Source organism: Vitis vinifera, chromosome 5, assembly GCF_030704535.1.
Source record: "Vitis vinifera cultivar Pinot Noir 40024 chromosome 5, ASM3070453v1".
Classification (NCBI taxonomy): Eukaryota; Viridiplantae; Streptophyta; class Magnoliopsida; order Vitales; family Vitaceae; genus Vitis; species Vitis vinifera.
In genome coordinates, this window is record NC_081809.1 from 23405759 (window position 1) to 23428597 (window position 22839).

Here is a 22839-nt window from a genome sequence, read left to right on the forward strand (position 1 = left end):
TAATTAATGAATCAGTTTTTTGAATTTCAAATTATTCTTAAAAATTACAAGATGTATTAAAGAAATATATATATATATATATATATATATATATATTCAAGTTTTAAATTATTTTTTAACATTATTAAACTTATTAATAAGGTCTTACTTCGTTTGAAATTCATTTTCTCTAATACAAAAATCAGAAGAATAATTTTCTATTTTACTTTGTTTTAAAAAATTGTTTTTAAAGAATAACAACCAAATAGTGATATAAATTTTTTTAAAACAATTTTTTTAAAAAATCACACGCCCATATAGGTTTTTATTATTTGGAAAAAATCAAGGATATTTTTAAAATGAATATAAAAAATTATTTCAAACTATGTACAATGTGACATTTTTTTTAAATAAATATAAAAATAAAAAATTATTTTAAACCATAAGTATGGATATCATTGAAAATTTATTTATTTTTTCATTTTTATTCCCATTTTTACTTAAAATTCAAATGGAAACAAATTATCTTTTTTATCTTACATTTCTATATGCATTCAAATAAAATAATTAAAATTATCAAATTTATTCCTATTTAAAAAAATAAAAATAAAAATGAAATATTTATTCTCATATTCGTATCAAACTTGCTCTAATATATAAAATAACTGGCAAGGGGATAGAAGAAGCTGCCGAGGATACAACTAAAGGTGAGAATTGGGAGTCCAAAGGAATGTGGCAGTACAGCATACAGGCCCGTCATGAATGCTACCACCATTGCTTCCATCCCAAACATGGTGAGATAAGAGGCACATAAAAACAAGAGTAGCCATATCGTCCTACTAAGTTCAACTACCAGTGCCATAAGAAAATAAAAGAATACAGCAGATACCGAGAGCATCAGGGCTATGGTATCCGACACAACAAATGTTTGAAAGATGCTTTCTTTGTTAAGATTGCCATCCCATCTGTGTCGCTGTAACCACCGGGCCAGGTGAAGCCTGCCGCAAAGGCTACTGTGCCCCATGAAAATTTATTCCGAGAAGAAATAAAATTGTCAGAAAAGTTCAACTTTCTTTTGTTCCTTTCCATCTTATCCACCGTTTTGTCCAATATGAATTCTACATCATTAACTCCGAAAGAAGCAAGCAGGTGGAGGGGTGTGTCTCCTTGAGCATCTTTCTCATTTACAAGTCCTCTCACTCTTAATCCATCCTTTATTAATAACTCACTACCAAAACGAGAAGCGTGCTTCTTCATCATGGCGAAGTGAAAAACATTATTGCCATTTTCATCAACCTGCTCACAACAATCTGGAGCGTGTGACAGCAGCTACTTTACTATGTCCATACAGCCATAGTAACTTGCAATGTGAAGGGCTGTTCTGTTGCTATTTTTTATTCCAAGGTAGATTACAGACTTGTCTTGTGATGATCCGTCTAGTAATTGCTTGGTAATTGCGGCATCACGTATGTATGCAGCACAATGAAGCGGAGACCAGCCATTTTCATCCACTTCTTTGATTAGCATTGGCTTCCATTCTAGTATCTTCTTTGTCATTGCTGATCAAATAAATAAATGTAGAAAGAGAGGTCAAGGAATGTTAAAGAAAATTAATTATAAAATGAATAACCTAATGCATTACTATAGACCCTTATATGCGCTACCTTGGTGACGGCAGAGTACAGCGGCATGCAAAACTGTTCTACCCTCGATGCCTTTGTGATCTGATGAAGGGCTGGTGTTTATGATTATTTTCACCAAGTCCCCATATCCTTTCTCGGCAGCCATGTAAAGAGGAGTGTAGCCTATACTGTTAGCACCATAGATGAAGTGAGGGTCTGCCTCAATCAAAAACTTGACCACTTTTGAGTGATGATACCGCACCGCCTCATGCAAGGCTGTGTCTTTCCCCTTATTGGTCATCCTCAGCATCGCTTTGTCTGTTCCGACCCCACTTTCGATCTCTAAGTGAAGTGCTTTTGCATCAAGGAGAGCTTCCACAACCGCCCTATGGCCTTCTCTCGCAGCAAGGTGAAGTGGAGTGGAGTGTCGCCTTTCAGATTGAGCTGCTGCAGTAGAGGTGAACATGAATGAAATTCAAGGATCCACTCTACGCATGCCAGCTGACCGAACTGGGCTGCAATGTGGAGGACAGTGTTCCTTTTTGGGGTTAGTTGGGGTTGAAGATGAGCAAATTCCGAGTACTTCCCTTTGAGGAAACTGATTCACCTCTATACAAAGTCTTGTACAAATCAGCATCCATGTGGGGGATCTCAGTTTGGCTAACAGCTGCAATCTGGTTCGGCATCTCAGTTTGCCTTGAAAAGGTTACCGAGTTAAGGTTCTTCGATTCTGTAATTTGATTGGAGCTGGACTGATCCATTATTGGTGTTGGAGGAACAAAGTAATAATCAACTCTTCACAGTCTATCTATCCATCTATCTATATATATATATATATTTATATTTATATTTTGTGAGCAATTCCCTTCAAGCTTTGACCTTAATTGAAAGATATTTTATGCCCTATCCCTTCAAGCTTTTGCCCTTAATTGAGAGATATTTTATGTAGAGCATATGTGGTAAGGGCTTTTGTAAGTTGTTTGCCCGCATATATTTTTCTCTTTCTTTCTTATGAGGTTTTTCTGTCTTTTCTGACAGCTCCCGTTTTTATTTACTTGGTGAGATTTTTATGAAAGGGTTGTGAAGCCACTGCAAAACGGGTAGACTACTTTAGGCAACAGCAATAGAAGATGCTCGTGGAAAATGATGAAGAAAAGCTTATCCCTAGGAACTTAATTTTGAAAAATAATGTATATTTTTGGTGGTTTAAGCAGGTAATAATAAATCCTCTCAAGAAAGACATTATAATATTTAATGAATTTGAAATAATATATCATTTTGGATTATTATAAATATTTATGGTTATGGAATTTATAATCATTATAATTCTTTCAATGGAATTTGACATATGTCATTTATGGCTAAGAGTGTGTTAGTTGATCATAATATAGGTGGATGAAAGACTCAAGAATTGGAGATTGATAGCTACTACCTTGTTGAATCGTGGACATCAATTTATAAAGGCCTTGCATGAAATGAATAATAGGTTATAAACACGAGAAATTAATTAATTAAGGTTATTGGTGGTTTAAGCAAGTAATAATAGATACTCTTAATAGATACCATAATATATCATGAGTTTAAGATAATATCTCTCATTAAGTGATCTTAAACATTTATGATTATGAAATTTATGGTCATTATAATTTTTTCAATTGAATTTGATATATGTCATTTGCGGTTAAGGGTATGTTGGTTGGTCATGATATAGGCATATGGAAGACTCAAGAATTGGAGAGAGATTGATAGCATGTCTTCAAATCAAATGATAAAAGAAAAAACTAAAGATTTGAAAGAAATTGTGGATTACAAAGTTATCGATTTTTTAATTTGTAAAAAGTTATAATTTACAAAAAAAGAAAAGAAAAAATTCTATTATGAAAGGGTCCATATATATAAAATATTTATAAAATATAATTTCGATATATTCTAAAAAATTTTAAAATGATTGACCTTTGGGTCATTTAAAATTTGTGTGCCTATTCATAGAAGTATTTAATGAAATATTGCTTAATTTATTGAAATCTAAATTGTATCATTAATGTGGACACATGTACAATAGCCATTAATTATAATAAAATGACATAACTAAATAAAATATAAGATGATGATTTTAAAGACTTAGGCATGGTATCTGATAAGAGTTAATACTTGATACATAATTATTATACGTGACTTTAAGTAAACTTATGTTTAAACCATCAATTTAAAACTTATTATAAAGTTATATTATCAAATTAACACATTTACCTTCATCAATACTAAAAATGGGATTAAGAAACACAAAAATAAAGAGACATATTAATGTTATTTTAGGTTGAATTATATATACTTATTTATTATTTAGTTATTTAAAAATAAATTTATTACTTCACATTAATAATAATAAATACTTCATTAAGTCATCTTTATTTTTTTAATTATTATTTTTAAATGGTAAATTAATTTACTTTTATATTTTAAAATCTATAAAATTAATTATTATATTTCTTTTTATTTTATTCATTTAAGATAAAAAAAAATAGTTAAAATTAATAATTTGAAAAAGGAATAGCAATGTAATAAATTTCCAAACATCAAAATTAATTAACATAATAAAAAATTTCCATTTTGAGTAATAGCTCATGAGAAAATTTTATATTACAATTTCTTAAGAATTAAGAGAAACTATAATTAAAAACAAAGTCCATTCAAACTAAATAAATCAAAATTTTAAATTTATTTTTAAGACAACAATTATCAAAGTTTTGAAAATAAAAATAAATTGAATTAAATAATATAGAAAGAAAAAATAAATAAATAACTAAACAAATAGATGTAATGTATGATATTAATGGGTAATTAATTATTCATGGGTGGCACCCATTTTAGGGCTTACATCATATGCATCTTCTTAAGGATTATATTTCAAGTCATGCTTTCAGATAGAGTGATATTTAAAATGGATTATTAAGAGTCCATTTGGCTGTGATTTTAAAATTTTTATCATTCAAATGGTAAAAAAGTTAAAAACATTTTCTATAATCACTATCATACATATTAGCTCAAGGGTTCTCCTATTTAGGTTTTGATGATAACAAAATATAGTTAAATTACTAATTGGTTTGAATTGTAAAGAATCTCATGTATTAATTTAGAAATTCATCAAATGACCTAATGGATACAAAATCAAGACATTTGGAAAACCTTTAATCATAGGAAATAAATGTAAGATGAATACATGAGTGCGTTTTACACATGATTTCATGCATATTTGGAAAACTCAATTTATTCTTTAAAGTTACAATTTCATTAAAACCCGAGTTTTCTCAAATGTACCTTAGGCAAAACATTTCAAAATTGGCATATTAATTTACCTAAAGACCTTGCCTAAGTGTTAGAAGAGAAAATAACAGAAAAATATAGGTTTTCGAAGCCAAAATGTTGAATCGGTCAAGGCACTGGGCCAAATGGCTCAATTGACTAGGGTATCAATTGACTGGTTCCCCTTGCCCAGTTGAGATCCAGTCGAGGAGTGTTACAAACACTCTCTCTCTCCTAGTAGCCTTTCCTTCCTGGTCGAGGTATCATTTTTCCCGATCGACCTCTGATCGAGGTCTAGTCGAAATTCGATCGAAGAAACGGTAACCTGCCACATCATTAAATGCTCCAATGGCTAGTGATCCGGTTGACCCCCGCTCGATCGGTTGAGGCTGCTTTTTATTTTTCTTGGCTCCTGAGGTTAAAAACCTATAAATAGAGAGCTCCACTTTATTTATGAGTAAGAGAACATCTGCATTTATTTGTCTACCCACTTGTTCTTGCCTTCAAAGCTCTTATTTCTTTCTTGGTGCATTAAATCTTCACTTGCATATCCTTTAGTGCACCTTTGTGATTCATCCTAGCTCTGATTTGTATTTGAGCTATCATTGAACTAGGTTGAGGGATTCTTTCTTGTAAAATTGACTGTTAAAACCTTCAAGTGAGTTGAATCTTGAAGAGATTGTGTAAGAGCCCATTAAAGCTGGAATCTAAGTGTAAAGGAGATTAGAAGTTTGGTTGAAGTTGTAAGTTAGTGGAACCCTCACTTGGTTAGGAGTTTGAGGAGAATGGACGTAGGCAAGAAAGTGTCGAACCACTATAAAATCTGAGTTTAATTTCTCTAACTCTATCTCTTTATATTTGCTTCTATTGTGCTTGAATTTGTTGTGCTAAAAAAGAATTTAAAAAACCCAATTCACCTCCCCTCTTGGGTGTTTTTCTTATTTAAGTTTAGCTTTTATTTTCTTAATTGGTATTAGATCTAGGCCTCTTGTTTAAGACTTAATCGTCTAAAAGGAAATGGTTATTCCGTCAAACTCATCTCACATTGAAAGTTTTGCAAAAAATAAAGCTCCATTTTTTACGGGAACTGACTATCCCTATTGGAAAACTAAAATGACTTAATATTTACAATCAACCGATTTAGATGTATGGGACGTCATTGAAGATGGCCCAACTTTTCTTTCAAAACTAGTTGATGGAGTTATGGTTCAAAAACCCAAGCAAGAATGGAATAAGCTTGATAGAAGAAACTTTCGATTAAATGCTAAGGTCGTTTTCACTTTACAATGCTAAAGAATCGAATGGATAAAAATGAATATAATAGAATATGTCAATGCAAATCGGCTAAAGAAATTTGGAGATTGCTGGAAATAACTCATGAAGGAACAAATCAAGTGAAAAAGTCAAAAATCAATTTACTTGTTCATAGTTATGAATTTTTTTTATGAAAGAAAATGAAACTATTGTTGAGATGATCACTAGGTTCACTAACATTGTCAATGGTCTTGAAATATTGGGAAAGACCTACAAGGAATCCGAAAAGGTGATGAAGATCTTAAGGTCACTCCCATCAAAGTGGCATACAAAGGTCACCGCAATTCAAGAAGCCAAAGACTTGACCAAGCTACCTATGGAGGAGCTCATAGGGTCATTAATGACATATGAGATCAATTTGGCAAAGAAGCTACAAGAAGGTGAAGACAAAAAGAAAAAAAGCATAGCTCTCAAAGCTACAACTGAGGAAGAAGAAGAAGTTGAAGAAGAAAAACAAAGTGAAGAACATGATGATTTAGCCCTCATAACAAGAAATCTCAACAAATACATGAAGGGTGAAAGGTTTAGAGGAAGAAAGTTCACCTCTAAAAGAGACCTTTCTAAAAAGGAATCTTCATCTCATGGTGACAAGGAGAAATGAGAAGAGAAAAGAGATTTGGTGTGTTTCAAATGTAAGAAACCGGAACACATTAAATAAGATTGTTCTCTCTACAAAAGTGAAGCCAAAAGGAGAATGAAGAAGGCAATGATGGCCACTTGGAGTGAAAGTGAAGAATCCTCCAAAGAATAAAAGGAGAAAAAAGTGGCAAACATGTGCTTCATGGCAATAGATGAACTTGATGAGGTAAACTCTAACTTTAGTGATGAAGATATGCATGATGTTTTTGAATAATTGTATGAGGATTTTGAAAAACTTAGTTTGAAAAATATTTCTCTTAAAACAAAAATTCAACAACTTGAAAAAGAACTTGGAGAAATAAAAGAAAAATTTTCAAATGTTGAAATTTATAAAACTCATCTTGAAAAAAAAAATGAGATTTTGAGAAAGAAAAATAAATGGTTGACCTCCTCTCTTTCAATATTTTCTTGTAGACAAAAATATTTTGAAATGATTCTAGCTAGCCAAAAATGTGTTTTTGACAAACAATGGGTAGGATTCAAATCTTCAAAAAATCAAAAGTATTTTAAAAACTATTTTGTAAAAGAATCCACAAGTGCAAGTCCTTCCACTACTTGCGACTTTTGTGGAAGAGGAGGGCACATTAGTAGTACATGTCCTTTAAGAAATGGTTCTCAAAATTATTCAAATGCAAAAGCTAAAAAGGTTTGGAATGAAAAATCCAAGGCCACTAATCCTCAAGGACCCAAAAAGACATGGGTACCTAAATCAACTTGAGTTTTATATTGTAGGGTTCAAAGAATGATAAGTGGTTCTTAGATAATGAATGCTCAAGACACATGACCGGAGATGAATCCAAGTTTGATTTCCTTACAAAGAAAAATGGAGGATATGTTAACTTTGGAGACAATGCAAAGGGAAGAATCATTGGTTAAGGCAACATTGGTAATAACACATCCTCTCTTATTGAAAGTGTTTTATTAGTAGATGGTTTAAAACATAACCTTTTAAGCATTAGTCAACTTTGTGACAAAGGTTTTAAAGTGATTTTTGAAACATCTTATTGCATCATCAAGGATATTCAAAATGATAAAACCATCTTCATGGGCCATAGATGTGATAATGTTTACGCTATAAATATTTCAAAATATGATGGCCATGATAGATGCTTTTAAAACATGCATGATCAAAGTTGGTTGTGGCATAGGAGGTTTGGACATGCTAACATGGACCTCGTTTCCCAACTCAACAAAGATGAACTTGTTAGAGGCCTTTCCAAAATAAATTTTCAAAAAGACACAGTTTGTGAAGCTTGTCAAATGGGAAAGCAAATAAAAAACTCTTTCAAAAACAAAAACTTCATTTCCACATCTAGGCCACTTGAGTTGTTGCATATGAATTTATTTGGTCCCTCTAGGACACCAAGTCTTGGAGGAAAGTCTTATGCATATGTTATTGTGGATGACTTCTCGAGATACACATGGGTCTTATTTTTAGGTAAAAAGAATGAAGCCTTTTATGAATTTTCAAAGTTTTGCAATAAGGTTCAAAATGAAAAAGGTTTTACAATTACTTGTATAAGAAGTGATCATGGGAGAGAATTTGAAAATATTGATTTTGAATAGTATTGTAATGAGCATGGAATTAACCACAATTTTTCGACTCTTAGAACTCCTCAACAAAATGGGGTAGTTAAAAGAAAAAATAGAACTCTTCAAGAAATGGCTAGAACCATGCTAAATGAAAACAATTTGCCAAATGTTTTTGGGTCGAAGTGGTTAACACTTTTTGTTATGTTTTAAATCGGATGTTGGAATTAACCACAATTTTTCGGCTCCTAGAACTCCTCAACAAAATGGGGTAGTTGAAAGAAAAAATAGAACTCTTCAAGAAATGGATAGAACCATGCTAAATGAAAACAATTTACCAAAATATTTTTGGATCGAAACGATTAACACTTTTTGTTATGTATTAAATAGAATATTATTGAGGCCCATTCTTAAGAAAACTCCCTATGAGCTTTGGAAAAACAAGAAACCCAACATTAGCTATTTCAAAGTCTTTGGGTACAAATGTTTTATATTAAACACCAAAGACAATCTTGGAAAATTTGATGCAAAATCGGATGTTGGAATTTTCCTTGGTTACTCAACTTAAAGTAAAGCTTTTAGAGTTTTTAACAAAAGAACCATGGTTGTAGAGGAGTTCATCCATGTTATTTTTTATGAATCTAACAATTCTCTCCAAGAAAGAGAGAGTTTTGATGATATTTAGGTTTGGAGACCTCCATGGGAAGATTGCAAATTGAAAATAGAAGGCAAGAAGAAGTAATTGGAGAGGATCCCAAGAAAGAAGAATCACCATTGGCACTACCCCCTCCGTAACAAGTGAAAGGTGAATCAATCCAAGACCTTCCTAAAGATTGGAAGTTTGTCATCAATCACCCATAAGATCAAATTATAGGTAATCCATCTAGTGGGGTAAGAACTAGATCATCTCTTAGAAACATTTGCAATAATCTTGCTTTTATCTCTCAAATTGAGCCTAAAAATATAAATGATACTTTAGATGATGAAAATTGGATGATTGTTATGCAAGAAGGGTTAAATCAATTTGAAAGAAGTGAAGTATGAGAATTAGTACCAAGACCTTCAAATCAAACTGTTATTGGAACTAAATGGGTCTTTAGAAATAAAATGAATGAAAATGACATAATTGTTAGAAATAAAGCAAGATTGGTAGCCCAAGGTTTTAATCAAGAAGAAGGGATAGATTATGAAGAAACCTTTGCCCCCGTAGCTAGGTTGGAAGCCATTAGAATGTTACTTGCCTTTGCATGTTTTAAAGAATTTGTTTTATATCAAATGGATGTGAAAAGTGCTTTTTAAAATGGCTTTATAAATGAAGAAGTATATGTTGAACAATCACCCGATTTTCAAAGTTTTAACTTTCCTAACCATGTTTTTAAACTTAAGAAGACACTTTATGGTTTGAAACAGACACCTAGAGCATGGTATGAAAGATTGAGTAAATTTCTTTTGAAAAAATGTTTTTAAATGGGAAAAATTAACACAACTCTTTTCATAAAAACCAAAGAAAATGAAATGCTCTTAGTTCAAATATATGTTAATGATATTATTTTTGGTACTACTAATGTCTCTCTTTGTGAAGAATTTTCTAAGTGCATGCATAGTGAGTTTGAAATGAGCATGATGGGAGAACTCAACTTCTTCCTTGGACTTCAAATCAAGTAACTAAAGAAAGGAACCTTCATCAATCAAGCAAAGTATATAAGAGATCTTCTCAAAAGGTTCAACATGGAAGAAGCCAAAATAATGAAGACTCCAATGAGTTCATCCATCAAGCTTGATAAGAATGAAAAAGGTAAATCCATTGACTCTACCATGTATAAAGGCATGATAGGTTCTTTGCTATATTTGACCGCTAGTAGACCCGACATTATGTATAGTGTTTGCTTATGTCCTATATTTCAATCTTGTCCTAAAGAATCTCACTTAAGTGCCCTAAAAAGAATTCTCAGATATTTGAAAGGAACAATGGACATAGGCTTATGGTATCCTAAGAGTGATAACTTTGAATTAATTGGTTTTTCGGATGCCCATTTTTTCGATTATTACTTTTTGATTGATCTAATTATGTGTGGATATAATTTTAAATGCCTATTATTAATTAAAAGGTAGTTCCAACTACCTACTATTCTCTATTTTGACATAGTACAATGGATTCAATGCCATTTTGTATGAGTATTAATCTATGAAATTAAAGTGAAGGCGTAAAAGATAATTTTAAGATTTTTTTCTTAGCATAAAGGAAAGTTCTCTGTCCAAATACGATTTGGATTTTCTCTTTCTTTCTGACATAGATAAGAGCAGTCTATAAAAGTGTCAAAATTAGACTAATCTGTTCTTAGTTTAGGGATAATATCTGAACCCACACTACATATTTTCTACAACAATAGTGGCTCGCATCAAGGCCTGGCAGAGGATGAAATTTGTAGATGGGTTAGGCAGGGGGCCCAATGTGATTGGGTCGTATTTAGGGCGGGCCAGGCCTGATCTAAGTGTGAATGCTATTATATGGATTTTGAAAGGCCAAGGCTGAGCCCAGCCCCCAAATGTGCAGGCTTGGTAGATCAACCTGGTTAAGCAAAAGCAAGATGAGTTTGGAATCCGACGGGGAAAAGGGCAGCAATGGTAGGGCCCACTTTCCTTTGAAACCTTGTTCAGTCGTCCGTCCCCACTCCTTTGATTGCGTACGACAAACCACCCATGGGCTTGCGTTTTTATTTTTATTTATTAGTTCATTTTTTTTATATCTTTAATTTGTTTCTTAATTAATTCAAATGTTTTAATAAAGTTTACAAGATCCACTAATGGAACATCATGACACACTTTCATGTAAATTAATAATTTCACTCCCATAAAGAAAATGAGATCTTGCCCATTGCAAATAAATCAATTAGCATAAATATATCATTATTAATTAATTTTTTATATTATTAATTACATTTAAAATAGAAAAAATACATCATCTATTTCTAAGTATAATGCATTACTATTTGATATCATAAATTTTATCTTCATAAAATCCAATAATTAATATTTACCAATTTATGACATTTTGATCATATAATTTATCAATTATTGAAATCAAACATATTTAAAAATATTTACAAAGTAATCCTTTGTTTGAAAAAATTTAAAATGATGTATAAAATTTTCAAAATGAAACATTTTTATTTTTTATAAAGTGTGAATGTAAAAATTATTTATATATTTATAATATCAATTAGTTAAATAAAATACTCAACTTTAAAAAACAAAACCAATTATTATTATCTTCTATTGAATTTTTTTATTTTTATCATTTTTTCATTAATCGAGAGGAGTTACAAAAAAAATTCAATTAAAAAAACCCAACTTTTAAACATGTTTTTATTTTATTTTTTTTCTTAACTTAACCAAATATATTTTTTAGGTTTTTAAGAACAAAATTGTTTCTTAAAATTCAGTTTTTAAACGTAATTTTATTTTTAAAAATATAAAAAACTATTCTTAAAAACTATTTTCCAAAACAATTTTTTCTAATTAGGTTTTTGCAATAGTGATGAAGGACAACGCAGTTGAAGGATCCCTTTGACTTGGGCCGCAACATGGATTACTGTGTTCTTTTTTGGGGTTAGTTGGACTTGAATATCATATTGCTCTAAGTACATGGGTGTCACCTGTTAAGATATGGACTCACATATCTAACAATAGTTCGTGATTATGCTATTCACCCTTATATGTGTATTTGTTTTTTGTTCGTTCTAAGTATGGGCCATCTCATGTGTAGAGCCCAATACTATATGTGTCTCAAATGATGGACCTAAGACACATATGGCCCAATCTTAGTTTACCCGAAATGGTCTCTAAGGCAGGAGGGTATATAAAGGGTAAGTGTCAAGTCTTAAAGAACACATCTTTTGAAATAAAAAAAATGACAGTACCCATTCTCTCAAGCTCCCATCGTTAGAGAGAAAACTAGAAAGAGGTGGTGCCCACCATAGCCTTAGAAGATCCATACCGTCTTCAAATGCACAATGGACTCAGGTTAGTTTGGATTGTAGCATTCCGCAAAACATTTCAGGCATAATTTCTTTGTATGATTTAACATGAGATTCCTGGTAGAGTACAATTGAATCATTAAGAAATGACATATTAGGGCAATAACAATTGTACTGGTTTTGTTTTTCTATTCAAATGGACTCAGACGTCATACCAGGCGTCATTTGTAGCGCCATTGGAAGTGTGTTTCATGCACTTCAGGCGCATTTTGAGGCACCCGCCCAGACGCCGTCCCAGGCGGCGTTCAGACACCGTTCAGGGTGCCACTTTGGCGCAGTTCAGGGTGCCACTTTGGCGCAGTTCAGGGCGTTGCTCTAGGCGACGTTTTTAGGACACCATTTCAGGCGCTCTAGACCATATCTCCAAGTCACGACATTGCGCCGATTTTTTTGGGGTTGCCGGGTACGCCGTTGTTGCTGGCGTTCCAGGTGCCGTTTCAGCGCCGTGGGTGACGTTGTTTCTTAACGACGCTGTTACAGCGTCTTTCCTGTGTAGGCGTTGGCTGCAACTGCAAAGAGAGGCGCATTGGAGCGCCATTGGAGGCACGTTGGAGTGCCATTGGAGGTGCGTTGGCCTTGCGCCGCTGCTGCAGGCGTCACTAGAGGACTGTTGTCGGTGCTGTGGCTGCAAACGAACCAAGGTCGTTTGGGGCTGCAGCAAACCCTAAAAAAAAAAAAAAAGGAAGGAAAAACCACCAATAGGGCTCGAACCCACGACCACAAGATTGAAAACCTTGTGCTCGACCAACTAGGCTATGGGACTCTTATGTTCATTTATGAATTTTGTACTATAATAAAATTAAGGTTTTGATGAATTGTTGTACTCTTTTACTAGAATTTATTATTTCTTGTTACGTTTATGTTTAACATTTCAAAATGAATAGGTTATCTATATATTTGTTACCAAAGTGACTTATATTATATAATTTTATTCATTTTGAAGTACAAGACATGTTATTATTGTATAAAATAATCGACCCAAAGGAAGATTATTTTTTATATGATAATAAATAAAGAAGTCATAAATATGTGACATATAATGTTTATCCTGCATTCGATATGTTAGTCCAAAGACAGACATATTGTTTTCAATTTTATTGTCAATATTTATGAATTAATTTTGAATAATAATACCAATTACAAGTTAATATTTATTGTCCAAAAACAGAATATTAATGTTTGTGCTAGGTATCTTGTATAATGTTATTTTTCATGTATGTATGATGCTTATGTGATTGATTGTGAGCTTTATTATTATGAATTCAACATATTCTATATTTGCAAATGTCAATAACATTCCTGTGCTTAATGGCACAAACTTCAAGAAATGGAAGGAGCATGTTATAATTGTGATCGGGTGCATGGATTTAGACTTTGCATTAAGAGAGGATCGCCCTTCAGATCTTACTAGTGCTAGCACTGCTGAGCAAAGGTCTACTATGGAAAAATGGGAACAATCCAATCGCATGAGTCTAATGATAATGAAGCACTCAATTCCATAAGCTATAAGGGGTGCAATACCTGAGGAAACCCAAGCCAAGGCATTCTTAGACCAAATAGTAAACTGATTCGCTGCAAACGAAAAGGTTGAGACAAGCACTATTCTTAGTAAGCTTGTCTCTATGCAGTACAAAGGGAAAGAGAATATAAGGGAGTACATTATGGAAATGTCTAATCTTGTGACGACACTCAAGGCCCTAAAGTTAGAGTTGTCAGAAGACATACTCGTGCACTTGGTCTTGATCTCTCTACCTACACAATTCAGTCCATTCAAAATCAGTTACAACACACAAAAGGAAAAAATGGATTTTGAATGAGCTTATTGCTCAATGTGTACAAGAGGAGGAGAGATTGAAACAAGAAAAGATAGAAAGTGCTCACTTGGCTTCCACATCTCAGGGATTTGGTACTAGTAAGAAAAGAAATAAGAACAATAAAGGAAAACAAACTACAGTTTCTGGGACATCAAAGCAAAATGAGCAAAAAAAACAAGATAAGGAGATCACTTGTTTCTTTTACAAGAAGGCTGGTCATATGAAGACATGTACAAAATACGCTACTTGGCATGAAAAGAAAGGTACACTTCTCAACTTTGTTTGTTCAAAAATAAATTTAAGCATAGTGCCTACTGACACTTGGGGGATAGATACGGGTGCAACTACTCACATAAGTGTCACTATGCAGGGTTGCCTAAGGAGCCGAATGCCAACTGACTATGAAAGATACATCTATGTGGGAAATGGCAACAAGGCTGCAGTCAAGGCTATTGGTATTTTCAAATTACAGTTAGACTCTGGATGTATTTTGGATTTGGAAGAGACTTTTGTAGTACCGTCATTTAGACAGAATTTAATTTCTGTTTCATGTTTGGACAAATTTGGATATTGTTATTCATTTAGAAATGGAATGTTTAGTCTTTATCTAAATTCAAATATTATTGGTACAGGTAGTCTAACAGACAAACTATATAAATTGAACATAAAGGCCACTAATGGAAATGAAACCTTGCATTCAAGTAATTATGGCATTAAGCGAAAATTAACGAATGAGAATTCATCAATGTTATGGCACAGGCGTTTGGGTCATATTTCAAATCAACGAATTCAAAAGCTTGTGTTAGAAGGAATTCTTAATCCACTTGATTTCTCAGACTTTCAAGTCTGTATAGAGTGCATTAAGGGAAAACAAACAAATATGAGGAAAAAGAATGCCAATAGGTGTAGTGACATCTTGGAATTGATACATACAAACATTTGTGGTCCATTTCCTACCCCTTCTTGGAATGGACAACAATATTTTATCACTTTCATTGACGATTACTCGCGCTATGGCTATCTTTATTTGATTCATGAGAAGTCTCAGTCATTGGATGTGTTCAAGAATTTCAAAGCTAAAGTTGAGAACCAACTAAGCAAGAAAATAAAAGTCGTTAGATCTGACCATGGAGAACATTATGGTAGATATGACGGATCCGGAGAACAACGTCCAGGGCCATTCACCAAATATTTGATAGAGTGTGGTATCGTTCCTCAGTACACCATGTTAGGGACTCCAAGCCAAAATGGTGTAGCAGAGAGGCCAAACCGTACTCTTAAGGATATGGTAAGAAGTATGATCAGTCATTCCACCTTTCCAGAATCACTTTGAGGAGAAGCCATCAAAATTGCAATTTACATTTTGAATAGAGTACCAAGCAAAGCAGTAGCCAAAACCCCATATGAGTTATGGACTAGCAAGAAACCTAGTATTAGGAACTTGCATGTCTGGGGTTGTCCAACTGAAGCTAGGTCTTACAAGCCAAATGAAAAGAAATTGGACTCCAAAACAGTGAGCTGCTACTTTGTAGGGTATTCTGAAAGGTCGAGAGGTTACAAATTTTATGACCCCTCAACTAGATCCTTCTTTGAAACGGGCAATGCTAAGTTCATTGAGGATGTTGAGTTAAGTGGGAGAGAGCCATTAAGAAAGGTGATCTTTGAAGATGAATATGTTAATATTCCTATTATTACGACTAGACAAGGTCATATTATGTTTGATGACACTATTGAAAATGTACAGTCGATAACAGGGATTCAAGACACCTGAGATTCCTCCTACTCAAGTTATGGAACTGATTCAAGTTCATCAAGAGGTAACTCAACAACCTCAAGAACCTCAAGTACAAGTTCCACTGAGGAGATCCACTAGAGAAAGGAAAAGTACAATTTTAGATGATTATGCTGTATATCTCCAAGAACATGAGTTTGACATGGGTCTAGAAGACGATCCAATTTCAGTTAGTCAAGTCAAACAAAGTTCTGACTCTGAAAAGTGGATAGAAGCCATGAAGGATGAGATGAAATCAATGAAAGACAATGGTGTTTGGGACCTAGTAGAGTTGCCTGAGGGTGTAAAATCGATTGGTTGTAAATGGATTTTTAAGACCAAGTGGGATTCAAAAGGCAACATTGTTAGGTATAAGGCACGCCTAGTTGCAAAAGTTTTCACTCAAAAGGAAGACATTGATTATAAGGAGACCTTTTCACCAGTTTCATCAAAGGACTCCTTTAGAATCATCATGACACTTGTAGCTCATTATGATTTAGAGCTTCATCAAATGGACGTTAAAACTGTGTTTCTTAATGGTAACATTAATGAGACAATATACATGGTGCAACCGAAGAACTTTGAGTCTAATAATTCAAAGCAACTTGTATGCAAATTAAAAAAGTCCATATATGGTTTAAAGCAAGCATCCCGACAATGGTACCGAAATTTTGATCAGGTGATTACTTCATTTGGTTTTAAAGAGAACACCATTGATCAATGCATATACCTCAAGTTCAGTGGGAGCAAATTCATTATCTTGGTTTTATATGTTGATGATATTCTACTTGCAAGCAGTGATGTGGGACTTTTGCATGAAACCAAGCGATTTTTGTCTAGTAAATTTGACATGAAGGATCTTGGTAATGCATCTTTGGTGCTAGGTATACAGATCCATAGGGATCGTTCAAGAGGTATACTTGGGTTATCACAAAAGGCTTACATCGATAAGGTGTTGAGTAGATTTGGCATGAGCAATTGTGCACCAGAAGACACGTCTGTAGCAAAAGGTGATAAATTCAGTTTACACCAATGTCCAAAAAATGAACTTGAGAAGAAGGATAAGGTGTTGAGTAGATTTGGCATGAGCAATTGTGCACCAGAAGACACGTCTGTAGCAAAAGGCGATAAATTCAGTTTGCACCAATGTCCAAAAAATGAACTTGAGAAGAAGGATATGGAAAGATTTCCCTATGCCTTGGCAGTAGGAAGTCTCATGTATGCACAAGTTTGTACGCGTCCGGATATTGCGTACATTGTTGGAATGTTAGGTAGATATTTAAGTAACCCAGGTATGGATCATTGGAAAAAAGCAAAACGGGTTATGCGGTATTTACAAAGAACTAAAGATTACATGCTCACATACCGTAGATCAAGTCACTTAGAGATCGTGGGATATTCATACTCCAATTTCGCAGGATGTCTTGATAGTAGGAAATCCACTTCAGGCTACATCTTCATGTTAACTGGAGGAGCAGTTTCATGGAAAAGTGTTAAACAAACACTTATTGCTTCTTCCACCATGGAGACAGAATTCATAGCCTGCTACGAAGCATCAAACCATGGGATATGGCTGCAGAATTTTATCACTCAGTTATGAATCGTTGAGGGGATTGAGAAACCATTGAGAATCAACTGTGATAATAAGGCCGCAGAATTATATTCTAAGAACAACCAAAGTTTGTCAAAGTCCAAACACATTGACATCAAGTTCTTGGTTGTGAAAGAAAGAGTTCAGAGTCTTCAAGTATCGATTGAACACATAAGCACAAACTCCATGATTGCGGATCCGCTCACTAAGGGTTTGCCACCCAAAGTATATCATGAGCACGTTGCACATATGGGTGTTGTACACATTGATGATGTGCCAGAATAGTGGGAGTTTGTGTTTATTTTCTTGATGTGATATTATGTTGTGTTATCTGTACAGATCTTGATTTTAAAGACTATTGTATTTGAATTCTCTGAATTGAAATGATGACTTTCAGAAGCAGTTTAGTATCAAGTATTGAAAGTGGTATTTGACTATTTTTAGTCATAAAGTAGGACCAATAGGAAATAGATATATTAAAGATCATATTCTATGTAATTTCCATGCTACACATCCATACTTGATCCATGTTGCTAATTTTGTATATGTTGTGATTGATGATGGGTCTAGTTATAATTATAATTAACGAAGGCCGTTTTAATCCTATGTTAGCATAATTAATAGACCGGATTGCTAAGGATATTAAGATAGAATAGCAAGATGAGCTCAATAAAGTACTATCATGAACATTGTTTTGTAATATATGTGGTCCAAGTGGGAGATTGTTAAGATATGGACTCACATATCTAACAATAGTTCGTGATTATGCTATTCACCCTTATATGTGTATTTGTTTTCTGTTCATTCTAAGTATGGGTCATCTCATGTGTAGAGCCCGATACCATATGTGTCTCAAATGATGGGCTTGAGACACATATGACCCAATCTTAGTTTACCTGGAATGGTCCCTAAGGCAGGAGGGTATATAAAGGGTAAGTGTCAATTCTTAAAGAACACATCTTTTGAAATAAAAAAAATGACAGTACCCGTTCTCTCAAGCTCCCATCGTCAGAGAGAAAACTAGAAAGAGGTGGTGCCCTCCATAGCCTTAGAAGATCCATACTGTCTTCAAACGCACAATGGACTCAGGTTAGTTTGGATTGTAGCATTCCACAAAACCTTTCAAGCATAATTTCTTTGTATGATTTAACATGAGATTCCTGGTAGAGTTTCTTTTGTGTTAATAATGGTTAGGAATTACATCATCGTCTGCTGTAGCCACGTACACTGTAGGATTCATGAATGTGATGTGGGTCAGGCTACCATCTTCAACTGCAGCCTAGTTGGTGATTTTCCTAGCATCTTCAGCTCCAACCCGATTGGACTCTCTGCTCAAGTTAAGGATGGAAGTAGTGGGATCAACCATTGTTGTTTGATTAGCAGTATCTATTCTATATTTTGCACCAAGGATGGGAAACAAGTTGATCAATTGTTTAATGGAATGGGTGGCTCTTAGCTCAACCTTGGGAGAAGTTGATACTTCTTATAGCCTGCAGGCCAAAATGTTGGACTGATGACAATTTCCCATCTCATTGGATGGATCCATATGCATAAACAGTGCAAAGAAATATTTGGTCACATTTTCAATTTTTAACAATCCCTTGTATGATCAAAGAAGTTCATTGAATTTTACCCAAGAAAATATAAGCATTATTCTAATTATGTATTTTATTTTCATAAATATTAAATATATTTGGTAGCTTCATTGTTCTTAAAAATTATAAATAGAAAATTATTTTTTCTAATTGTGTTAAAAATAATAAATACAATATTAATTTTTATAATTATTATATGTTATATTTTTTATGATTTCTTCAGTGGATTTCAGTGACTTTTAATGTCGATAAGCAAGACATACATGATGTTGGTTTAGTTGTAAAAAAACAAGATGTGGTGAGTTTTGCGTGTTAATTTTGTAAACTGAAATGTGGAAACAGTTGGTTTCTTTCCATTTATGTTTTAATTTTTCTTAATTCATGTTTGTGTTCTTATTCTTTTTTTTTTTTTCAATTTTTAATTTAAATATAGGTATGGAATCATAAATGCCCATCTCTTAAAAGTAATCTACAATAAAATGTACATCAAATAAATTTAAGTGATGATTAAGAATAAGGGCATGAAACTTAGGAAAGGGCTAAAATATAAGTTGTAATTGCTTTTGAAAATAATTTTTTAAAACAGTTTTGAAAATTGTTATCCAATGCCTAATAGAATAAAAATTTGTTTGAAAACTTGAAATATTTTTAATCTATTTTTAATGTTTTTAAAAATAATTTTTTATTTGTAATCATTCTACTTATTTATATAATTATTTTTAAAACATTCATAAGAAAATAAGTGAAAACAATTAAAATATGTTATTTAAAAATACCATATTTTAAATTTTTAAAAACATAAAACATAGAACAATTTTCTAGTAGTCAAATATATTTTCTTTTTTTTTTCTTTTTTTTTTCCTTTTTTTTTTTTTAAAAAAAAACCTATTCTCAAAAACAATTATCAAATAAGACCATATATTTTTTTTTACCTTCATTATCTAATAACATTGCAATTGTTTTATAAATTATGTTTTATCCTAAGTTTAGCAAATAAAAAAATCTATATGTGTTTCTAAAATGATTTACAATATTAAGTAAAAATAATATAATATTTTTTGAAATTATAAAATTAGTTAAAATTTTATTTCATTTTTAATATATTCATATTTAAATATTATACATATTTCATTTAATAAAGTTTAAAATATTAATATATTTATATTTATAATTGATAATATCAAAGATAAAAAATAAATATTATTAATTTTTAATTTATCTATACATATATTTTTTAAAATTATTGTTTTTAATTTTAATATATTTATAATGTTACTGGTTCCATCGCGATTTGAACATCAATTCAATCATTAAATTGTCAATTATAATTTTTTTGGTTCAATAACAGGTTTGATGCTAAAAACATTGTGAGAAACCTTTAGGGAGTTGTCATTTCGCATAACCAGCTAACTAGAACCATCCCTGTTGACCTGGGCTTGTTGATGCCAAACTTAGTTAAGCTTGATTTTTTGATCAACTGGCTCATTGGATCACTTCTGAATTCCCTCATTTATATTCTGCATGAAAAGCTTGACCCATCTAGACATAGTGATGACAGGAACCCCCCACAATTAGCATGAATTCACATTTAAATATTACACATATTTCATTTAATAAAGTTTAAAATATTAATATATTTATATTTATAATTGATAATATCAAAGATAAAAAATAAATATTATTAATTTTTAATTTATCTATATATATATATATTTTTTAAAATTATTATTTTTAATTTTAATATATTTATAATGTTACTGGTTCCATCGCGATTTGAACATCAATTCAATCATTAAACTGTCAATTATAACTTTTTTGGTTCAATAACAAGGTTTGATGCTAAAAACATTGTGAGAAACCTTTAGGGACTTGTCCTTTCGCATAACCAGCTAACTAAAACCATCCATGTCGATCTGGGCTTGTTGATGCCAAACTTAGTTAAGCTTGATTTTTTGATCAACTGGCTCATTGGATCACTTCTGAATTCCCTCATATATTCTGCATGAAAAGCTTGACCCATCTAGACATAGTGATGACAGCTATTGAACCCCCCACAATTAGCATGAATTCTTTCTTGGGTCTCATTTTTCTTGATTTTAGCCTCTTTGTTGCTTCTAAATGCCAACAACTGACCTCTGTTTATGACTTTTTATGAAATATAACTTCCCCTTCTATTTTATATCTTTAGAACAACAGTCACAGGCAGCTTCTTCACTCTCAAAACTTGTTGCCTTGGCATACCTCAATTTCTCTAATAACAATTTTGAAATATGCCATGCTATATTTGTGACATAGTAGGCCTTGCCTTTATCAATTTCTCTGGCAACAGATTCACTGGCTATGCACCAGAGATTTGCATGAAAGACCGACAGTGCTCACACTCCTACCTTTATATCTTCTTGGCAGGGCTACATAGTTGTGAGGGCTCTGACGCAAGCAGCCAAGCCTCTGTTTGAGCTATTGTACCACTTTCATATTCCTAGTTCTGCTCATTTTCCTTCTCACACGGAGGATGCAGAGGCAAAAAACTGTAGTTGTTGACAAGGGAAAGGGCAAGCTGGTGAAAGTAGTTGAGTCAGAATCCGTTGATGAGCTGCTGGGCAAGAAGATAAAAGGGACAACTAGCACTAACTTTGCAACATTTGAGTGCTCTTTGCTGCGGATGAAACCTTTAGATATCTTATCAGTGACTGACAACATCAGCAAGACTTATATTATTGGTGACGGTGGGCTTGGTACAATGTAATTATAAAGCCTTACTACCAGAGGGATGAACAATTGCTGTCAGAAGGCTCAACAGAAGACGTTTGCCTAGTGACTGGGAATTCTTACCTGAAATGGGGACAGTTGGAAAGGTTAAGCGTGAAAACCTAGTTCAACTTCTTGGTTGCTGCATCCTTCAGGATGAGAGATTTTTAGCATACGAGTGTATGGAGAATGGAAGTCTTGACGTGTGGTTGAGGAATAGAGCAGTTGCAGTTGAGGCCCTGGACTGGCCCACCAGTTTCAAGATCTGTTTGGGATCTTCCAGGGGGGCTCGCCTTTCTGCGTCATGATTTTTTTCTTCACATTATTCACAGAGACATCAACCCTAGTAATATTTTTTTAACAATAAATTTGAGCCATGGGTGGCAATCTGGTTGGCTGGGTGGAATGGATGGTTGCAAATGGGAGGGAAGATGATGTGCTGAATCCGTACTTTTCAACTATTAAAAAGTGGAAGAATCAAATGTTAGGTGAGCTTTCAATTGCATGATTGTGCACATTTGATGACTCATGGAAGCGGCGTGCCATGCTTGAGGTGGTGAAGCTGTTAATGGAGATTAAGCTGGTAGCTCACTGAAACTGTATGTGACTGCAAGTCCAAAAATTCTACAATAGCATATGTTTTCGACTTATGATTGAGAAACACATGTAAATAAGTGACTAGAGTAGAAGGATAGAAATGTGCTATGATATTCAATATTATCTTTTGAACTCTGCAGACCAGTTGGGATACGCATTTTCCTCAAATGGGACTGCAACTTTTCTCTTATGTTAACAAGATGCTAAGTTTGAGAATTGGCTGTGCGTTTTTAGTTTTCGTGTTTGGAAACCACAAGCATCCATTGCAACCAGAGACCAGTTCCAATTAAAGCATTAAT

General features: G+C 33.1%; 1 protein-coding gene across 1 annotated transcript; it reads right to left on the reverse strand.

Annotated features, from left to right (window-relative positions):
- Positions 1-882: 882 nt before the first annotated feature.
- Positions 883-2362, reverse strand: LOC104879447 (uncharacterized). The gene is made up of 4 exons (XM_010652224.1): positions 2185-2362; positions 1644-2048; positions 1393-1538; positions 883-1275 (listed from the first exon to the last, which is right to left on the reverse strand). The coding sequence occupies exons 1-4, from the start codon at positions 2360-2362 to the stop codon at positions 883-885; spliced, it is 1122 nt and encodes a 373-aa protein (XP_010650526.1).
- Between the last annotated feature and the right edge of the window lie 20477 nt (positions 2363-22839).

Excerpts from the sequence above, each read along its gene's own strand:
- LOC104879447 (XM_010652224.1), bottom strand. The coding sequence starts at position 2,362 with ATGGATCAGTCCAGCTCCAATCAAATTACAGAATCGAAGAACCTTAAC. Across the intron at positions 2,049-2,184 it reads ATCAGTTTCCTCAAAGGGAA|CAGCTCAATCTGAAAGGCGA; the intron begins GTACTCGGAATT and ends CCTCTACTGCAG. Across the intron at positions 1,276-1,392 it reads GATCATCACAAGACAAGTCT|GTTGATGAAAATGGCAATAA; the intron begins GTAATCTACCTT and ends TGTTGTGAGCAG.